Source organism: Oratosquilla oratoria, chromosome 7 (assembly GCF_046742065.1).
Source record: "Oratosquilla oratoria isolate Oo_2021 chromosome 7, ASM4674206v1, whole genome shotgun sequence".
NCBI lineage: Eukaryota > Metazoa > Arthropoda > Malacostraca > Stomatopoda > Squillidae > Oratosquilla > Oratosquilla oratoria.
In genome coordinates, this window is record NC_134783.1 from 42,581,557 (window position 1) to 42,600,393 (window position 18,837).

At 41.7% G+C, this 18,837-nt stretch overlaps 1 protein-coding gene across 2 annotated transcripts in view; it reads right to left on the bottom strand.

Moving 5' to 3' along the window:
• Nucleotides 1-18,837, bottom strand: part of LOC143027111 (uncharacterized) — a 49,475-nt gene that overhangs the window by 25,047 nt on the left and 5,591 nt on the right. Inside the window, exons 3-10 of one of the 2 annotated variants that reach the window (XM_076188121.1) lie at nucleotides 18,003-18,276; nucleotides 17,549-17,712; nucleotides 15,474-15,671; nucleotides 15,171-15,305; nucleotides 8,315-8,398; nucleotides 7,751-7,882; nucleotides 5,797-5,937; nucleotides 5,228-5,365 (exon numbers count right to left, since the gene is read on the bottom strand). In XM_076188121.1, coding sequence (XP_076044236.1) covers nucleotides 5,228-5,365; nucleotides 5,797-5,937; nucleotides 7,751-7,882; nucleotides 8,315-8,398; nucleotides 15,171-15,305; nucleotides 15,474-15,671; nucleotides 17,549-17,712; nucleotides 18,003-18,276 — 1,266 coding nt within the window. The remainder of the gene's footprint in view (nucleotides 1-5,227; nucleotides 5,366-5,796; nucleotides 5,938-7,750; nucleotides 7,883-8,314; nucleotides 8,399-15,170; nucleotides 15,306-15,473; nucleotides 15,672-17,548; nucleotides 17,713-18,002; nucleotides 18,277-18,837) is intronic. The other variant, XM_076188122.1, reaches the window with a different exon arrangement.

Below are 18,837 nucleotides of genomic sequence, written 5' to 3' on the forward strand. Positions count from 1 at the left end.
TCTCCAGTCCTCTAGAAAGAGAGTTGATGATAGCAAATACAGTGTTTCGGAAGAAAGTCAAGCATAAGTACACATGGGAGAGGGTGGTGGAGGGAAGGGTGGTAGATAGAGCGCTAATGGATTATGTAGTGGTAAATAGGATTATGATAGGAAGAGTTAAGGATGTACATGTGCTAAGGGGAGAGGGTGGGGGAATATCAGATCATTTTTTGGTGGAAGGTAAGCTGAGAGTGGAGGATAGATGGAGAAAGAGGAAAGGGACAAAAGGTAGGGAGGTTCTTAGAGTGAACTCCTTGAATGAAAAGGAAAAGGAAAAGGAGGAGTACGAAAAGAAGCTGAAGGAGGAGTGGGAGGGAGTAAAGGATAGAGCAGAGATGGGTGTGGAGGAGGAATGGGGATGGTTCAAGGATGTGCAAGGATGGTGTGTGGAACAAGAAGGACAGGGGGAAATAGAAGAAAGGGTAGTGAATGGTGGGATGAGGAAATGAAGAAGGTTGTAGAAGAGAAGAAGCGAGCATTCACAGATTGGTTACAAAAGAGGACAGGGGAGTCATATGAGATGTACAAAGAAAAGAAAAGAGAAGTAAAGCAAAAGGTAAAGGAGGCAAAGAGGAGAGCAGATGTGAAATGGGGTAGGAGTATGACAGAAAATTTTGAAAGTAATAAAAAGATGTTTTGGAAAGAAATTAAGAGTGGAAGAGGAGGCGAATCAAGTAGGGAAGAAAAGGTAAAAGGTACAGATGGAGAGTTGATAATGGAAGAGATGGCAGTGAGGGGAAGATGGGCAGAATATTTTAGGGAGTTGCTGAATGTGAAGGAGGATAGGGAAGGAAAGATAGCTGCAGTGGGAAATGCGAAGAAAATGAGAGTGATGAGTGAGGAGAATGGAGGAGAAATAAGGATGGATGAGGTGAAGGCAGTTGTAAAGATGATGAAAGCAGGTAAGGCACCTGGTCTGGATGGATGTCATGCAGAATGTCTGAAAAAGGGAGGTTCAGTGATGGTGGACTGGTTGGTGAGGTTATTTAATGTTTGCTGGTTTAGGTATATGGGTAGAATGAATAAGGAATGAGGGTTGATGGAAGTCATTATATGATGAAGCAATACATTAACTCAGCTCCTGAGGAAGAGTTGTGCCTCACTGCACTGCTTTTGACCTGAGCAATGTGATGCAAGACAGGGCAATCTTTCATCCCCAAGGTACTGTAGATGATTTTTTTTTTTTTTACAATGTGGAAGTGTGCTAAGACAGCCACCACCTTTATAAGAGGGGGAAAGGCTCTCAGTATATACATACATAAGTCATTATTTAAAAAAAAAAAAAAAAAGTGTACTTAATGAAATGTTCAACATATCTAGGTGGTTCATATAAACTGCAGGTCTGCAAACAAAGAACCTTATACAAATAGACTTTTTACTTGGATCGTAAGAGGCGAGAAGAAAGGGACGGGGAGTGGGACTAGGCATCCTTCTCCTTGTAGCCCCACAGGGGACATTCCTAAACGAAAAAGTAAAGGCATAAGAGGGTCTGGGAGTTTTCCGACCAGCACCCTAAGGTTTGGGTCTTATAATGTGCGTGGATGTGGTACAGATGAGAGTAAAAGGGAAGAGATAGGTAGTATGTTTGTGAGAAGAAAGATGGATGTGTTGGCTTTGAGTGAAACTAAGTTGAAAGGGAAAGGTGAGTGTAAGTTTGGGAGTGTAAGTGGGAGGTTATCAGGAGTGAAGAGAGGGCAAGGGAGGGAAGGGGTGGCTATTCTAGTAAGTGAAGAGATAGGTAAACGTGTAGTGGAGTGTAAGGAGGTTTCCTCAAGGATAATGTGGATGAAGGTGAAACTGGGAAAGGAGATGTGGGTCTTTGTAAGTGCATATGGGCCTGGTAGTGAGAAGAGTGTAGAAGAAAGGGAGGCCTTTTGGATAGATTTAAATGAGTGCATAGAGGATTTAGGGAGAAATGTCAATGTAATAGTACTGGGAGACCTTAATGCTAGGGTAGGAAATGGTCCAATTGATGGAGTGGTTGGGAAATGTGGAGTTCCAGGAAAGAATCATAGTGGAGAGTTGATGGTGGAAATGTGTCTAGAAAGAGAGTTGATGATAGCAAATACAGTGTTTCGGAAGAAAGTCAAGCATAAGTACACATGGGAGAGGGTGGTGGATGGAAGGGTGGTAGATAGAGCATTGATGGATTATGTAGTGGTAAATAGGACTATGATAGGAAGAGTTAAGTATGTACATGTGCTAAGGGGAGAGGGTGGGGGAATATCAGATCATTTTTTGGTGGAAGGTAAGTTGAGAGTGGAGGATAGATGGAGAAAGAGGAAAGGGACAAAAGGTAGGGAGGTGCTTAGAGTGAACTCTTTAAATGAAAAGGAAAAGGAGAAGGAGTACAAGAAGAAGCTGAAGGAGGAGTGGGAGGGAGTGAAGGATAGAGTAGAGCTAGGTGTGGAGGAGGAATGGGGATGGTTCAAGGAGGGAGTCACAAAGTGTGCAAGGATGGTGTGTGGAACAAGAAGGACAGGAGGAAATAGAAGGAAGGGTAGTGAATGGTGGGATGAGGAAATGAAGAAGGTTGTAGAAGAGAAGAAGCGAGCTTTCACAGATTGGTTACAAAATAGGACGAGGGAGTCATATGAGAGGTACAAAGAAAAGAAAAGAGAAGTAAAGCAAAAGGTAAATGAGGCAAAGAGGAGAGCAGATGTGAAATGGGGTAAGAGTATGACAGAAAATTTTGAAAGTAATAAAAAGATGTTTTGGAAAGAAAGAGGAAGAGGAGGCAAATAAAGTAGAGAAGAAAAGGTAAAAGAAAAGGTGCAGATGGAGAGATGATAATGGAAGAGAAGGCAGTAAGGGGAAGATGGGCAGAATATTTTAGGGAGTTGTTAAATGCGAAGGAGGATAGGGAGGGAAAGATAGTTGCAGTGGGAAATGCTAAGAAAATGACCGTGATGAGTGAGGAAAATGGAGGAGAAATAAGGAAGGATGAAGTGAAGGCAGTTGTTAAGATGATGAAAGCAGGTAAGGCACCTGGTCTGGATGGATGCCATGCAGAATGTCTAAAAAAAGGAGGTACAGTGATGGTTGGACTGGCTGGTGAGGTTATTTAATGTTTGCTGGAGAGAGGGTAGAGTGCCTGTATAGTTCCACTTTACAAGGAAAAAGGGGACAAGTGTGAATGTAGTAGTTTCAGAGGGATTAGCTTGTTAAGTGTAGTTGGGAAGGCTTATGGGAGGATCTTGATTGAGAGGATTAGGAGAGGAACAGAGGGAGTAATTGGTGAGGAACAGTGTGGATTTAGGATGGGAAGAGGTTGTGTAGATCAGATCTTTGTGGTAAGACAGATATGTGAGAAAGCTATAGGAAAGGGGAAGGATGTTTTTTGGGCTTTTATGGATCTGGAAAAGGCTTATGATAGGGTAGACAGAAAGGCACTGTGGGAGGTTAGGCAAATATATGGGATAGGAGGAAAGCTTCTGGGAGCTGTCAAGAGTTTTTATGAGAGTAGTAGAGCTTGTGTCAGGATTAGAAATGGAGAGAGTGAGTGGTTTGAGGTAAAGGTGGGATTTCGTCAAGGATGCGTTATGTCGCCCTGGCTGTTCAACTTATACATGGATGGGGTAGTGCGAGAGGTAAATGCAAGGCTAGTGGGTCAGGGATTGGAGATGGTTAAAGAAAATGGAGAAAAGTGGGAGGTGAGACAGTTGTTGTTTGCTGATGACACTGCGCTTGTGGCAGGATCGGAGGAGGGATTGAGGAAGTTGGTGACAGAGTTTGGGAGAGTATGTGATAGAAGAAAGCTAAAGATATATGTGGGTAAAAGTAAGGTGATGAGATGTACAAGGGGTGAAAGTGGCAGTAGACTGGAAGTGAACATTAAGGGAGAGCGACTGGAGAAAGTGGATAGTTTTAGATACTTGGGTGCAAATGTGGCAGGAAAAGGTGGAGTGAAGGTGGAGGTAGAATGTAGATTGAGAGAAGCGAGTAAATGCCTTGGTGGATTGAAGAGTGTAATGAGGAATAGACATTTGGGAATGGATGCTAAGAGGAGACTGTATGAAGGAGTGATTGTGCCAACAGCACTGTATGGGGCAGAAACATGGAACATAAGAGAGGAAGAGAGAAGGAGTTTGAAATTGTTTGAGATGAGGTGTCTGAGAAGTATGATGGGGGTTACTAGGCTAGATAGAGTGAGAAATGAGGAGGTGAGGAAAAGAATGGGGTTGGAAAGGGAGTTGGGAGATAGGGTTGATGAAAGAGTATTAGGATGGTTTGGACACATGGAAAGAATGAGTGAAGAAAGACTAGTAAAAGAGGTATGGAAGGCAGATGTGGAGGGAGTGAACATGAGGGGACGTCCTAGGATGAGGTGGATGGATGGGGTGAAGGGGGCTTTGGGGAAGAGGGGAATGTCTGTTGAGGAAGGACGGGAGAGGACAGAAGACGGGTGAATGGAGAATGGTTGTATATTAATGATGTTGTGATGCATGAGGTGGAATGGGCGGGGGGATGGGGGGTGAGGTAGTATGTGTGAGCAAAATTTGACGCAGCCCGAAGGGATTTCTCCCCGTCTTCTCCTTTTATGCATGGGGGGACGGAGAGGGGGGGTCGCCGATTTAATGAAGCGGCCTTGCTGTGGATGTGCTGTGTCTTGCGACACTACTTCTGACCCAGGGCAGTGGACAAGGTGCAGGGATGACCCGTCATCCAGGAAGTGCTAAGATAAGAGGGAGGGTGGAGGGGTGTGGAGCGTATTCAGGGATGGAATGGGTGGGAATGATTTTATGCCTTTTCCTTTTTGGCTACCTCCCTTGTAAGGGGGAAAAAGCCTTGGTATATGTATGTATGTATGTATGTACTTCATCCAACACTGAAGGAATATTTAAAAAATTTCTTCCATTCTGGGTATGGTTGCACCCTCTACCCTCATTTAATAAAAGCCATTTCTCATACTTATCTTAAATTTTTAGGAAATCCTCAGTTGAGGAAAGTTTCCTCCATCAGGTGATAGATAGAACAGACAACAAATGGGGAATCTACAATAGAAAGGGGAAAATTCTGACATGCATAAGCCATTTTGCCTCTTCACATCAAACGCTCTAAGAACCATATTTCTGTACCAAGGAGGTGTGACATTTACCCCTTTCTATTCTAGATGCCTCAATTGTATTTCCCCTTATTAGAAGAAAGGGCCTTTTGGTACATATATGTATGCACCACTGACACTTACCTTCTCACTTAGCTCTCGAATAAGATTATCTTTCTCTGCCTTGAATTCCTCTTGCTTGGAGGTCAATGTTGAGACTGATTCTTGAGATGTTTCCAGTTCTGATTTGAGCGAGATATGATTACTGTTCAGTTCAGCCACCTAAAAATGAAGACAAAATAAATCAAGTCAAATTTAAACAACTAATCTAAATATGTATTTTTTTCTCAATCACCAAATAAAAACAACTGATTTCTTTTTAACTTCTTAAAGATCACTTCACTTCTGCTCCCAGGAATGCTTTTAGCCTGTCAGGCAGGCCAACACTCTTTTCCAGTTAATTAATAATAATAATCTATCTATATGCCAAGGGCTTCTTGCCCCTTCTATGGTAGGTAGCCAGTCTAGGCACACACCCACTCCCATCAAGCACCCTTGTTTCCCCATCATCTTAGCTCCTTATGATGATGTCTGATTATGAATATATTATTACTCTACTCTTTCCCCTCCACCCCTAAGCTAGCAAGGGATCACACCCCAACTCTCCTGTCCTCACTCTATATCCTATTCCCTTTACAGATACACTTTCTTACCTGGGCTTCCAGGGCTTGTATATTCTCTATGTAATTACTACACTTGGCCTTTAGCTCATCTTTTTGTGAACTGTTTCCACTCAGCTCCTTTTCCTTTTCTTCCAAGGCAGATTTCAGCTGGGCCAGGTTCTGGTCTTTCTCCTGCAAGAAACCAAAGTTTACCTTTAGTGACATTAAAAGATGAAGAGGGTGCTTTCCTTAGCATCATTCCATGTCAATTCAACCAGTCACTTTTGCCACCGACTCAGATTTTCTTGCAATGAGGCAAATTCAATAGTATGTGTTTCACCTCTGTAGATCAAATGGTTTCTGAGATATGACCCTAAAATTTGGGTCAAAAAACTCCTAAAATAAACATTTCTCAAAGAAAATTCTTTATGTACACTCTGCTATAAATGTGCACAAATTTTTTGGGGAAAGTTACAAAAAAATAAATCTCTACGTTAAGTGACCTTTTCAAGGTCAAAGGCCAAATTAAAGGTCAACTTTTTTGTTTGACCTTGTAGGGAAATATATGCATTAATAAAACTTGTAGGAAATATTATTAGCTTTAAAATGGTATCCGAATGATCTCTGTAGGTGCAATAGTCTCCGAGACTTTGAGCTTTTTCACTTTTTTGCAAAAATGAACCTTTTTACCCAAATTTGAGGGGTCATATCCCAGAAAAAAAAATTACCTACAGAGGTGAAACAGAGACACATACCATTGAATTTGTCTCATTAATGTCTACAAGTACAGTAATTGGCAAGAAAATTTGAGTCAGTGGCTAAAAAAAACAAAAAAATTTTGGTTGCATTGACATGGAATGACCCAATACAGTGTTTATACATTTATACATATACAAAGGGCTTTTTCTCTCTTACGAGGAAGGTAGCCAAAGTCAAAAGGCAGAAATCAACTCCCATCCATCCATTTCATTCTGACACACTCCATTCCCCTCCCTTTTTTTCTTGGCTCCTCCTGGATGATGGGTCATCCCTGCACCTTGCCCATTGCCCTGGGTCAGAGGAAATGCAGCAAGACACAGCACATCCACAGCAAGGCTGCTTCATTTAATTGGTGAACCCCCCCACCTCTCAGTCTCCTCGTGCAACAAAAGAGATGGGGAGAAATCCCTTCAGGCTGTGTCAAAATATCATTCACACATAACCACTCCCTAACCCCACCCCATGTCACACCCACTCTCTTCCATGCACCACAGGATCATCCATACACAGCCATTCTCCACTTATCCCTATCTTCTGTCTTCTCCCTTCTTTCCTCAACAGACATTCCCCTCTTTCTCTATGCCCCCTTTACCCCATCCATCCACCTCGTCCTTGATCACCACCACCTGTTCAGTGGTCACTCCATCCACCTCTGCCTTCCACACTTCTCATTAATTTTTCTTCACTTATTCTTTCCATCTATCCAAACCATCCCAATACTCTTTCATCAACCCTTCCTTCCAACTCCTTTTCCATCCCCGCTCTCCTCCACACAACGTTTCTCACTCTATCCAGCCTAGTAACCCCTACCATACTTCTCAGACATTTCATCTCACATTTAAACTCGTCCTCTTTTGTATTTCATGCTTCTGCCTAATACAGTGCTGTTGGCACAATCACCCCTTCATATAATCTTTTCTTTGCATCCATTCCCAAATGTCATTTCTCATTACATTTTTCAATCCCGGCATTAACTTGTTTCTCTCAATCTACAATTTACCTCCACCTCCACTCCTCCCTTTCCCATCACATGCACCCCCAAGTATCTAAAGCTATCCATAGCCTCTCTCCATTACTAGTCACTTCCAATTTGCTGCCATCCTCTCCCCTTATATATCTCATCACCTTACATTTACCCACATTTACCTTCAACTTCCTCCTCTTGCACACCTTCCCAAACTCTGTCACTAACAGTGTTTATGTCAACAAATCCACACAAAATTAAAAAAAAAAAATCAAATACAACCTGGAGCTTCTTCTTCATGATGTCTACTTCATCTTTCAGGTTCCTGACATCCTCCTTAAGAAGGGCAACACCCTCAGACTTGGACTTGAGGTCCTTTTGCAAAGCTCCTTCCCGCTCCTGGTGGCTTTGGGCCTACATTTCAAAGAATTCCACCAATCAAGATTTCAAAATAAAAATGTCAAGTTAAATGGGGCCAATATTTATGCCAAGGAAAAGTGTAAATATCAAGGAGCAAGAGATAAGGCATATCTTAACATCACAGCTACAAAATAAAATTAAATGAAACATAAAAAAATCCAAAGACTTGTTGAACTTACAAATTTTGTTTCGCAATAAAATAATCACATTCATTAATAAGAGTAATCTTTTATAATTATTTCTACCTTGCCAGATGAACCTTGAATACAAGTTACAGTAAGAACTATAAACAAACTAAATGGTGAAAAGCTTAGCCATTCTTATGTCTCTACAAACTGACATGCATCACACAACACATATTCTCACTTACAGCTAGACTGACTTATGGCTATGGAAAGCAAAACAGTAGCCAACAATGCACCACACCTCATTCTCCCTTGTGGTGAGAGCATCCCGCAAAGTTTGCAGCTCATCTCGGTACTTGCTCTCCACAATAGCCACATCTTCATTCTGTTCAATATAATCATGCACTAGTGACTACAATATTCCAATACAAAAGTAGATACACTAACAAATGCCAAAATTAGTATCAAAACCAAGCTTGATTAAACTACAGTAAAACTGTCCTCCATTTCAAACTGTGCAATCTTAAGACAATCCAAAACAAAGCTTCGGGAATAATAACAGGCTGCACACAAAAAAAAGAGAAAGTAGGTCATTTTCACTTAAAAATCCACCCAATGAGCAGCACATGAATATGAGTGGCCCACAGTACTACACCAGAGACCTCAACACCCAACACATTACATCATACAGCCACAGCCCACAGTTTTAATAAGAAACCAACAACTGCAATGTTCTACTCACACATCTACAAGAACCTAATTAGAGGCTAGTCTCCACTCAAAAAAGAATGCTGACCACCTCTAAGGCTCAACTACTTTTTTTCTATTACTCTTTAATTTCCTTTATCACTTCTATGACTTCATCACTGAAGTATGATACTGTTCCCAAGGATAAAAATGCTAAGCCATTATCTACTATGAAAAAATAAAATAAAAAATAAATAAGAACCTACTATCAGCCTCCCATACCAAAGCATGTACACAGGTCACAAAAACACATTCATCTTGTATATCAAAAGGCCTTTTCCCTCCTTATAACTGGAGTGGCCAGCCAAGGAATACGCCCACCTCACATCCACCCAACACCTGTCCGTTTTCCCTTTTATTTTAACTCCTCATGGATGAGGGGTTATCACTGTACTCCACCCACTACCTGGGTCTGAAGCAATGCAGTAAGACTACACCTCCACAGCAAAACCCGACAACTGCAGCTGGTTTATCCCAATTGGTTTACTTCATTACATGGTAACCCTTCCCCTCATCCTTTCAAGAATTTACTCAGTAGACACGAAGAAAACCTTTCAGGCTATGTCAATTTATCATCCATTCATAACCACTCTCCATCCACACCAATATCTTGCACTCTCCCTTTCCTGCTCAACAGACATTCCCCATCTACAAAATGGCCATCTTTGCCCCATCCATCCATCCCATTCTTGGCTTTCCCCTCAAGTTCACTCTATCATCATTTTTTTGCTCATCTTTCTTCACTCATTCTTTCCAAATGCCAAAACCATCCCAGTATTCTTTGACCAACCCAATCTGCCAGCTTTCTTACAAACCTGGCTCCCTCTTTCACCTGCTCATTCCTATCTCCATCCTAATCACCTCTCAATTTACTTATAACACTTCATCCCCAACACAGATTCCTCTTTTCCACTTCCCTCGAATTCTAAAATTCAAAACGTCAAACACCCCGACATCAACTTAAACAAGAATATTCTCCCTAGACACGTGAAAATACGTGGCCCAATATAAAAATAACACCAACAGAGTATCTACCAGCTAACAGACATCATATACATAAGATGCAATGACCACACAGAAGACATAAAGCACATTATCTTCTACTATGTTAAACCCAATTCTCAAAACCCAGATAGCTCCACAAAATATCTTCCTTGCATGACCTATGGGCCAAACCAGTGGCTGTGGCATGGTTCCATTCAGGCTGCAGGTCTCATGCAAGAGACCTTGGACAATAGATTGATCTGACTTATAAATTGTGCAATTGCATCCGTCACATCAACGCAATATGAGTTTGCATCTTTCACAAGCTTCTTACATTATACAAATAACCTCAGAACATACTGATATGCTATGCAGATTTTGTTCAAGCCAATGCCTGAGGAGTTTATTCAGCTAGGAATCTGAACTTTGACTGAATAGTTCTCACTGAATTTAGGCCAAGAGGTTTTAACTTGGAGGCACTTACTGCAGCCAAAGCCATCACTTTTCCTATATGTACAAAGACAACTCATCTTGGCTTCTTATGGAGCCCTGTCTCCTGCCCAATGCCCAGGTCAGAAGCAGTGCTGCTTCTGACCTGAGCACTGGGCAGGAGACAGGAAAGCAAATAGGTGGAATGAGAGTGGAATAGGTGGTGCTGGGTGCATGCCTTGGTTGGCTACATCCCTTATAAGGGTGAAGAGGCCCTTAATACATAGAACATCTAGGGCAAGTAACAGTCACCAGTAGTATTGGGGAACTGAATTGCAGCTTTCAAACTCAGGTGGCAGGACCAAAGATGAGTGTCTAACACCGAGAACTCCTTTAATCTTGGGCCCAATCCTCTGCTGAATAAAATCTACACACATAACTTAAAAACAGAGTCTGTAAAGCATATCACCAAATTCATACAGCTAAAAAGACCGTCTACAGACCAGGGCTGTATTTTTCCTCAAACAACGATTTCTGTAATTTCATACATACACACATACATACACCAAGGCTTTTTCCCCCTTACAAGGGAGGTAGCCAAAAAGGGAAAGGCATAAAAACACTCCCACCCATTTCATCCCTAAATACACTCCACACCCCTCCCACCCTTCCTCTCATCTGAGCACCTCCTGGATGACGGGTCATCCCTGCACCCTGCCCACCGCCCTGGGTCAGAAGCAGTGTCGCAAGACACAGTACATCCACAGCAAGGCCGCTTCATTTAATCGGCGACCCCCCCTCTCCGTCCCCCTTTGCATATAAGGAGAGGACGGGGAGAAATCCCTTCGGGCTGCGTCAAAATTTACTCACACATACTACCCCACCCCCCCGCCCATTCCTCCTCATGCAGTCACAACATCATCCATATACAACCATTCTCCACTCACCTCTGTCTTCCGTCCTCTCCCTTCCTTCCTCAACAGACATTCCCCTCTTCCCCAAAGCCCCCTTCACCCCATCCATCCACCTCATCCTAGGACGTCCCCTCATGTTCACTCCCTCCACATCTGCCTTCCATACCTCTTTTACTAGTCTTTCTTCACTCATTCTTTCCATGTGTCCAAACCATCCTAATATTCTTTCATCAACCCTATCTCCCAAATCCTTTTTCACCCCTGTTCTCCTCCTCACCTCCTCATTTCTCACTCTATCTAGCCTAGTAACCCCCACCATACTTCTCAGACACCTCATCTCAAACACATTCAAACTCCTTCTCTCTTCTTCTCTTATGTTCCACGTTTCTGCCCCATACAGTGCTGTTGGCACAATCACTCCTTCATACAGTCTCCTCTTCGCATCCATTCCTAAATGTCTATTTCTCATTACACTCTTTAAACCACCAAGGCATTTACTCGCTTCTCTCAATCTACATTCTACCTCCACCTTCACTCCACCTTTTCCTGCTACACTTGCACCCAAGTATCTAAAACTATCCACTTCCTCCAGTCGCTCTCCCTTAATGTTCACTTCCAGTCTACTGCCACTTTCACCCCTTGTACATCTCATCACCTTACTTTTACCCACATTTATCTTTAGCTTTCTTCTATCACATACTCTCCCAAACTCTGCCACCAGCTTCCTCAATCCCTCCTCTGACCCTGCCACAACAGCAAATCAATAAATGAAAATATTGCTGTAAAATACTTGTAGTGCATAAATCATGGCTGTTAACCAAGTTTTGAGTAACCCCCAAAACACCAATTTGAGACACCTGACAAAATGGGGGTATGCTGCCCATGTTGCATTATAGGGAGACTTTATATCACTGGGATATAGTAGTGGGAGAAACAAAGCACTTGCCTGTTGTCAGGTCTTCCTATGTGAACAGGTGGAGGAAATGTAGTTGAAGCTAATAGATAACAATCGTTGGCCCTGTCAGGAAAGTAAGTGTCATAACCTTGGGACAGCATCTCCAGACAAAAGTGAGGGCAATGACAGCAGGGTTGGGTCCAAGTACATTTGGACTCAAGTGCAGGTTTTCATGTACTTGTAATTGTACAGGCCAAGGTTGGGTACAAGTACAATGACTTGTACTTATAAATGGACTTAAGTACAGATTTTCATGTACTTTCTCTTGTACTTAGACCCTAAGTACTTGAAAAACACAAAGTACATAAGAACATAACATAAGAATAAAGGAGACTGCAAGAGACCATAAGGCCTACACTAGGCAGCTCCGTATCCATCACCACCTGTCATCCCCATCCATAAAGTTGTCTAATCGTTTTTTAAAACGACTGATAGTTTCAGCGCTTACTACATGGTTACTAAGTTTATTCCATTCATCGACCACCCTATTAGTAAACCAATTCTTGCCTATTTCCTTCTTAAATCTAAACTTGTCCAGTTTATAATCATTATTGCGAGTCCTGCCCTGTTGTTTTATGATAACCTTGTTTGGTCCACCCTTGTTATAGCCTTTGATCCACTTGAACACTTCTGTTAGATCTTCCCCGCACTCTACGTCTTTCCAGAGAGTGTAAGTTTAGGTGCCTAAGCCTCTCTTCGTAAGGCAAATTTCCGAGTCCATGTATCATTTTGGTCATTCTTCTCTGTACTGATTCTAGTGAATTGATGTCCATTTTGTAGGACGGAGACCAAAACTGTAACGCATAGTCAAGGATGGGTCTAACTATCGCTAGATAGATTTTAATAATAACCTCTGCACTTCTATTCGTTACCGTCCTAGCAATGAAGCCTGGTTTTGAGGTCCGGACTCACCAGAACACCCAAGTCCCTCTCGCACTCAGATTTGTCTAAAAACGTGTTATCTAAATTGTATCTATTTTCGAGGTTGTGTAGCCCTACGTTTAACATGCTACACTTAGAGGTGCTCAGATGAGAGGAAGGGTGGGAGGGGTGTGGAGTGTATTTAGGGATGAAATGGGTGGGAGTGTTTTTATGCCTTTCCTTTTGTGGCTACCTCCCTTGGAAGGGGGAAAAAGCCTTGGTATATGTATGTATGTATGTACTTAGAGATATTGAAGCTCATTTGCCATTTCACCGACCGTGTTAACAATTTATTAAGATCATCCTGCAGAATCTGGGCGTCGTCTCCTGACCTAATTAGGCTACCTATTTTAGTGTCGTCCGCAAACTTACTAACATCACTATGTATCCCATCGTCTAAGTTGTTTATGTACATAATGAACAATAAGGGACCCAAAACCGAGCCCTGGGGGACTCCGCTAGTAACTTTGCCCCACCTAGATTTTATTCCATTCAAGTATAGACAAGTATACTGTATTTAATCAAAAGTTATGTACGGTATATAGATTCTAGCAAACTTTGTGGTGATACTACAGGATAAATGTAATCATCTGTTATTTTAAGTACTTGGAATTGGAATTAAGTACATACATACATACATATACCAAAGGCTTTTTCCCCCTTACAAGGGAGGTATCCAAAAAACCAAAGGCATAAATACCACTCCCACCCATTCCATCTCCAACATACTCCACTCCCATCCATCCCCCTCCCTCCCTCTCATCCTGGCACCAAACAGAAGATGGGCCATCCCTGCATCTCGCCCACTACCCTGGGTCAGAAGCAGTGTCACACGACACAGGAATTAAGTACATGGCAAAATTACTTTACTTGTACTTTTTATTGAAAAATATCCAGGTATTTGCACTTACAGTTGCCTGTACTTGGACTCAACCCTGATTGACAGGTTGACTTGCTCTTAGGAAATGATTCTATATAATTGCTGGTTCCCCGGAGGCTGAGGGTTTTCTGCAAGAGACCAAAGGCAACAGATTGATTGATTGATTCTCTATAATGTCTGTTGTCTCATGAAACCACCATATGTAGGTCCCTGTTGTTGGTTCCTCAATTGTAGGGTCAATCAATTCATTGCTTTGATTATCTCTTGCAAGAGACTCACGGTTCCCCAGGAAACTGGCCTAGGCCAATGATTCAGCCCAAAAATCAATCAGTGAAGATGATTTTGTGTTGTTGCCTCTTGAAGAATGCAACACTGATGCAAAACCTACACAAGACTGGTCTGGAGACAGATTATATACCCCCGGAAGCAGTCAACACAAAGACAGAGTGTATCCTGCACTGACCAACTCTCAGTAGAGAGAATAACAGGAAATTTCTTTTTCGAGTGATCTATGGTTCAACCTGGTAGCTGTAGCTAGATGCCATGGAACTGCAGACCTCTGTAAGAGATATCAGAGTCTATGGATCATCCATCTAAACATACAGTATTTCACCCAAACAAAAATCACACTTTTATGATTTCTCCTGACTGTCATCATACAACTGTGGGGCTGTCACTGGAATGTTGAAATGTTAACACTTTCTTAAGTTACCCTGTTTCGTTGTTATACGTTTTCCTGGTCTTTCACTGATGCCAGACCAATCTATCTAGTTTTAGGAATAGCCTCAAGATATGACAGTGTTACAGAAAACACAATATCCTATATTTAAGACCAATCTGTATATTTGCCACTTTGATGATGAGGGAGGTTACAATGTCCTGCTGTTAGACTTCATGCTACAGTGTTCAAGTCAATAAACACATTCATTGTCCAGCTTTAACAGTCCCCTTAAGCTATGGTTACTCTAGTCACCCAACAGAATGGTTGGAGTGCAACCATAGCTCAAAGCTATGGTTACACTCCAACCTTGGATGAAATCCAACTGAATCATTGGAATCCAACCATTCTATTGACTAGTGTAACCATAGTTTTAGATAACTGGATCTAAGTGTGTGAATATCAAATCTTTCATTCAAAATATTGTCAACAATAACAACTTAAACTTGATACCATGCCAAACTAAATTTTGCCATCCTCTTGTTGTGTCAGCAATATGAAACAAGAAATTAATCTTTTGTATCTTCAGCAGTGCAACAAATGATTAACAACTCATTGGCCAACATGCATGCATTGCACACATGCATCCATGGCCACAGATGTGCCAACCTCTTTGTCCTTGGAAACCAACTGGTCCTGAAGCTTGGAGACCTGCTGCTGCAACTGCTGCACCTCTGCTAGGTCACTGCTCTCCTGGGACTGACGAGAAGTGCGCAACTCATGAAGCTCTGACTCAAGACTGACCTGCAATGTTTTGTTTAGTTAAGATGAGAACACTCAGCAAGATCTGTCTCAAGGGTTGGTTGAATACAAAGCCTTCTTTATACTGCCAAAGCAGTCCAAGGTGACATACATTATGTAAGTCATTCCTCTTACAGACAAGTCATTGTAGATACCAGAACACTGTTCTACCTTCTCAGCTTGTAGGGTATCTAGTGTGGCCCTCAACTCTGCCCTTTCCACAGCAAAATCTGAGGCCCTTGATTCAAGGGCATCTTTCTCGGCACGAACTGTTCCACTCTGCTCAAGTGCAGCTGTGAGTTGCTTGCGAAGAAGGACAACTTCAGAAGTTAGGAGTGTCTTGGACTCTTCCACAGCATCCAGCTGAGACTGAAACATTAATGAAGAAATTAATGTCACACAAAAGACAGGAGAAATAAATGCAGTCAAGTCATAGGTCTAATTCATCCCTTTTCACTGTGCACTATTTGGAAAGTATGGTTACCAACAGCAGTTCTTCCCACATATCTGAATGAAATAAATTTTTTGTCCTATCTTACATTACTTTTCATATAAAACTTTTAGATTAAGTTTCGATGTATGACATTCAAAACTAATTTTGCCAAATTTACTTCGTATTTCTTTTAAACAACTGATGTATATATTAAAATAAAAGTAATTTGATTTGATTTAATATTGTGACTCCCCCTACCCCACTCTCAGAGAGGGCTAAAGTGATGCCTCATTGCATAGGACTTTTTGATGCATGGGAACTTAATATATTAAAAACTTGCCTGCCATTCATGTATATACATTTCATACAGTTCTGGCTCAAAATAAAATGTTAAGCAATTCTTCCTAGACCAAAATAAAAAAAATTGACACAATACAACACTTTTATAACATACTCTACTGGTAATGAAAGTGGAGTAAAATTTCCCATGAAGCAAGTAAGCAGGCTATAGGGTACATCCACATCTGGCAATAAAAGGGGTTCACATTCTTTGAAGTTGTGTCTAAGTTGGAACACTTGCATAGGATTTAGCATGTTTGTGTCTACATTTGGTAAAATACACATTACTCCATCTATGCAATCATGAGTGTCTAGTCACATCTTGGATGTATGCATTGTAATCCCTGTGGTATGACTATAATACCACCACTGCATTCCCAGTGTGAAATAATAACACTTTGGTGGCCTGGCCAGCTACTAGGGAATCTTTAATTCTATGCACTTCCACATTGCCTTGTAGGTGATGGCATATTATGAAAGAAATGTCTTGTACAAATGTATGTGAATTCTGAGTCTGGCTTTTGTGTTTGTTTGGAAAGAATATTAGGATGGTTTGGACACATGGAAAGAATGAGTGAAGAAAGACTAGTAAAAGAGGTGTGGAGGGCAGATGTGGAGGGAGTGAACATGAGGGGACGTCCTAGGATGAGGTGGATGGATGGGGTGAAGGGGGCTTTGGGGAAGAGGGGAATGTCTGTTGAGGAAGGACGGGAGAGGACAGAAGACAGGGGTGAATGGAGAAGGGTTGTATATGGATGATGTTGTGATTGCATGAGGTGGAATGGGCGGGTGGATGGGGGGTGAGGTAGTATGTGTGAGCAAAATTTGACGCAGCCCGAAGGGATTTCTCCCCGTCCTCTCATTTTATGCAATGGGGGGATGGAGAGGGGGGGTCGCCAATTTAATGAAGCGGCCTTGCTGTGGATGTGCTGTGTCTTGCGACACTGCTTCTGACCCAGGGCAGTGGACAAGGTGCAGGGATGACCCGTCATTCAGGAGGTGCAAAGATAAGAGGGAGGGTGGAGGGGTGTGGAGTGTATTCAGGGATGGAATGGGTGGGAATGATTTTATGCCTTTTTCTTTTTGGCTACCCCCCTTGTAAGGGGGAAAAAGCCTTGGTATATGTATGTATGTATACATGTATGATAATATTTGTTACCTAAAGCATCATCAACTAGAAACCTGCTGCCCCACAATCACTGACAAGTCCTTAGGCCCTCTCACTGATGTCTCTATGAAGAACAGTTAATCTATTGTTTGTGCTGTATAAGTAAGAGACTGTCTAAAGACTGAGTCTGCACTTCATGATGGAGATGAGGGCATTGAAGGGTTTGGTGATGGGTGGTAGGGAGCTGATCTTCTCTGACATTTATCTCGCAGAAACACCACTTGTTAGTACCTGTTCCCATGCACCAATAAAAATATGGAGAAATTAATAAAGCAATTATGAGAACAAGAAGAGAATCCTTCATACTTTATGAACAAAATTTTCTTCAGTGCCATCTTTTTTCTTGAAAGCTTCCTGCAATCTCTCAACCTCTCGTTTAAGCTCCTCTGAATACCATCGTTCTTCCCGCAGGGTTGTTGAGAGTTCTGTTAATTCTTCACGTAATGTTTCTAAAGTCTGGCCAGGAGTTTCTGTCAAAGTCAAATTTAAATTGAAAAATAGCCACCAATGGCTGTGAAGGATTCATAATGCATGCAAATACTAAAAATTTCTTCAACATTCATAAATTCAGTAATGATAGTTGAATAGATTTTATGTCTATGATGTGTGTGTGTTTTGACTTGCCACCCCTTATAACCCTTGGTATGTATAATTACCATATATACTCCACAATCAGATAGAAGCAAAAGGTTGTCAGTTGTTCTGGATGGCAACATAGAATTAATGTCCTATTTCAACAACAGAGATCTTTCCTTCTTACCTTTAACCGAATGCTGTGCTGCATAGTGAGCTTCTAAATCATACTGAGAGGCCAGTCGTGCTTTGCACACTGGACAAAGGTAATTGGCCCCAGGGTCGATGTGCTTCTCCTCATAATGTTGCTGCAGGAGCTCTGGGGTGGGCATGTTAACAAAACAGGTGGGGCAGAGAAAGCCCTCCACCGCATCGTCAACACATTCGCCATCAGCAACATCAAGGTCAAGTCCACCACGACCAGGAGACTGAGGTGTCACCTCACGCACCTTATCGCTCACCTGTCAAGCAATGTACGAGTTACTAATTCATGTATCATTCATGGAAAATAAGAAAGTAAAAATGTATTTTCAAATGCTTGTAATTACATTCTTATAACATGGAGCCCTTTTGTCTTAAGCACAATGATTGGATTTACCTAGTTGTAATATACAGGAGGGGAGCTATGCTCATGGTGACCCATCTTTGTATCTCTAAGCATCAAGTTTTATCTTAAAATTTTGTATAGTGTTTGCACATACTGTTTTGTTGTCTAATTTGTTCCATGTATTAATCGCTCTGTGTGGAAAACTGTTCCTTTTCAAGTTTTTTCTATAACTATCTTTTTTCATTTTTTTTCCGTGTCCTCTCATTTTACTGTTGTCCCACACTAACAGATCGTTCCTGTCTTAGACTTCCATTCCTTTCATTATTCTGTAGATAGTCAGCAAATCTCCTCTTTCTCTTCTTTGTTCCAGAGTTGGTAGGTTCAGTTTGGATAGTCTTTGCTCATATGTTAGTTTGGCAAGAGTCGGTGCTAGTTTGGTTGTCGCTCTTTATAATCTTTCTAGTTTCTTAATATT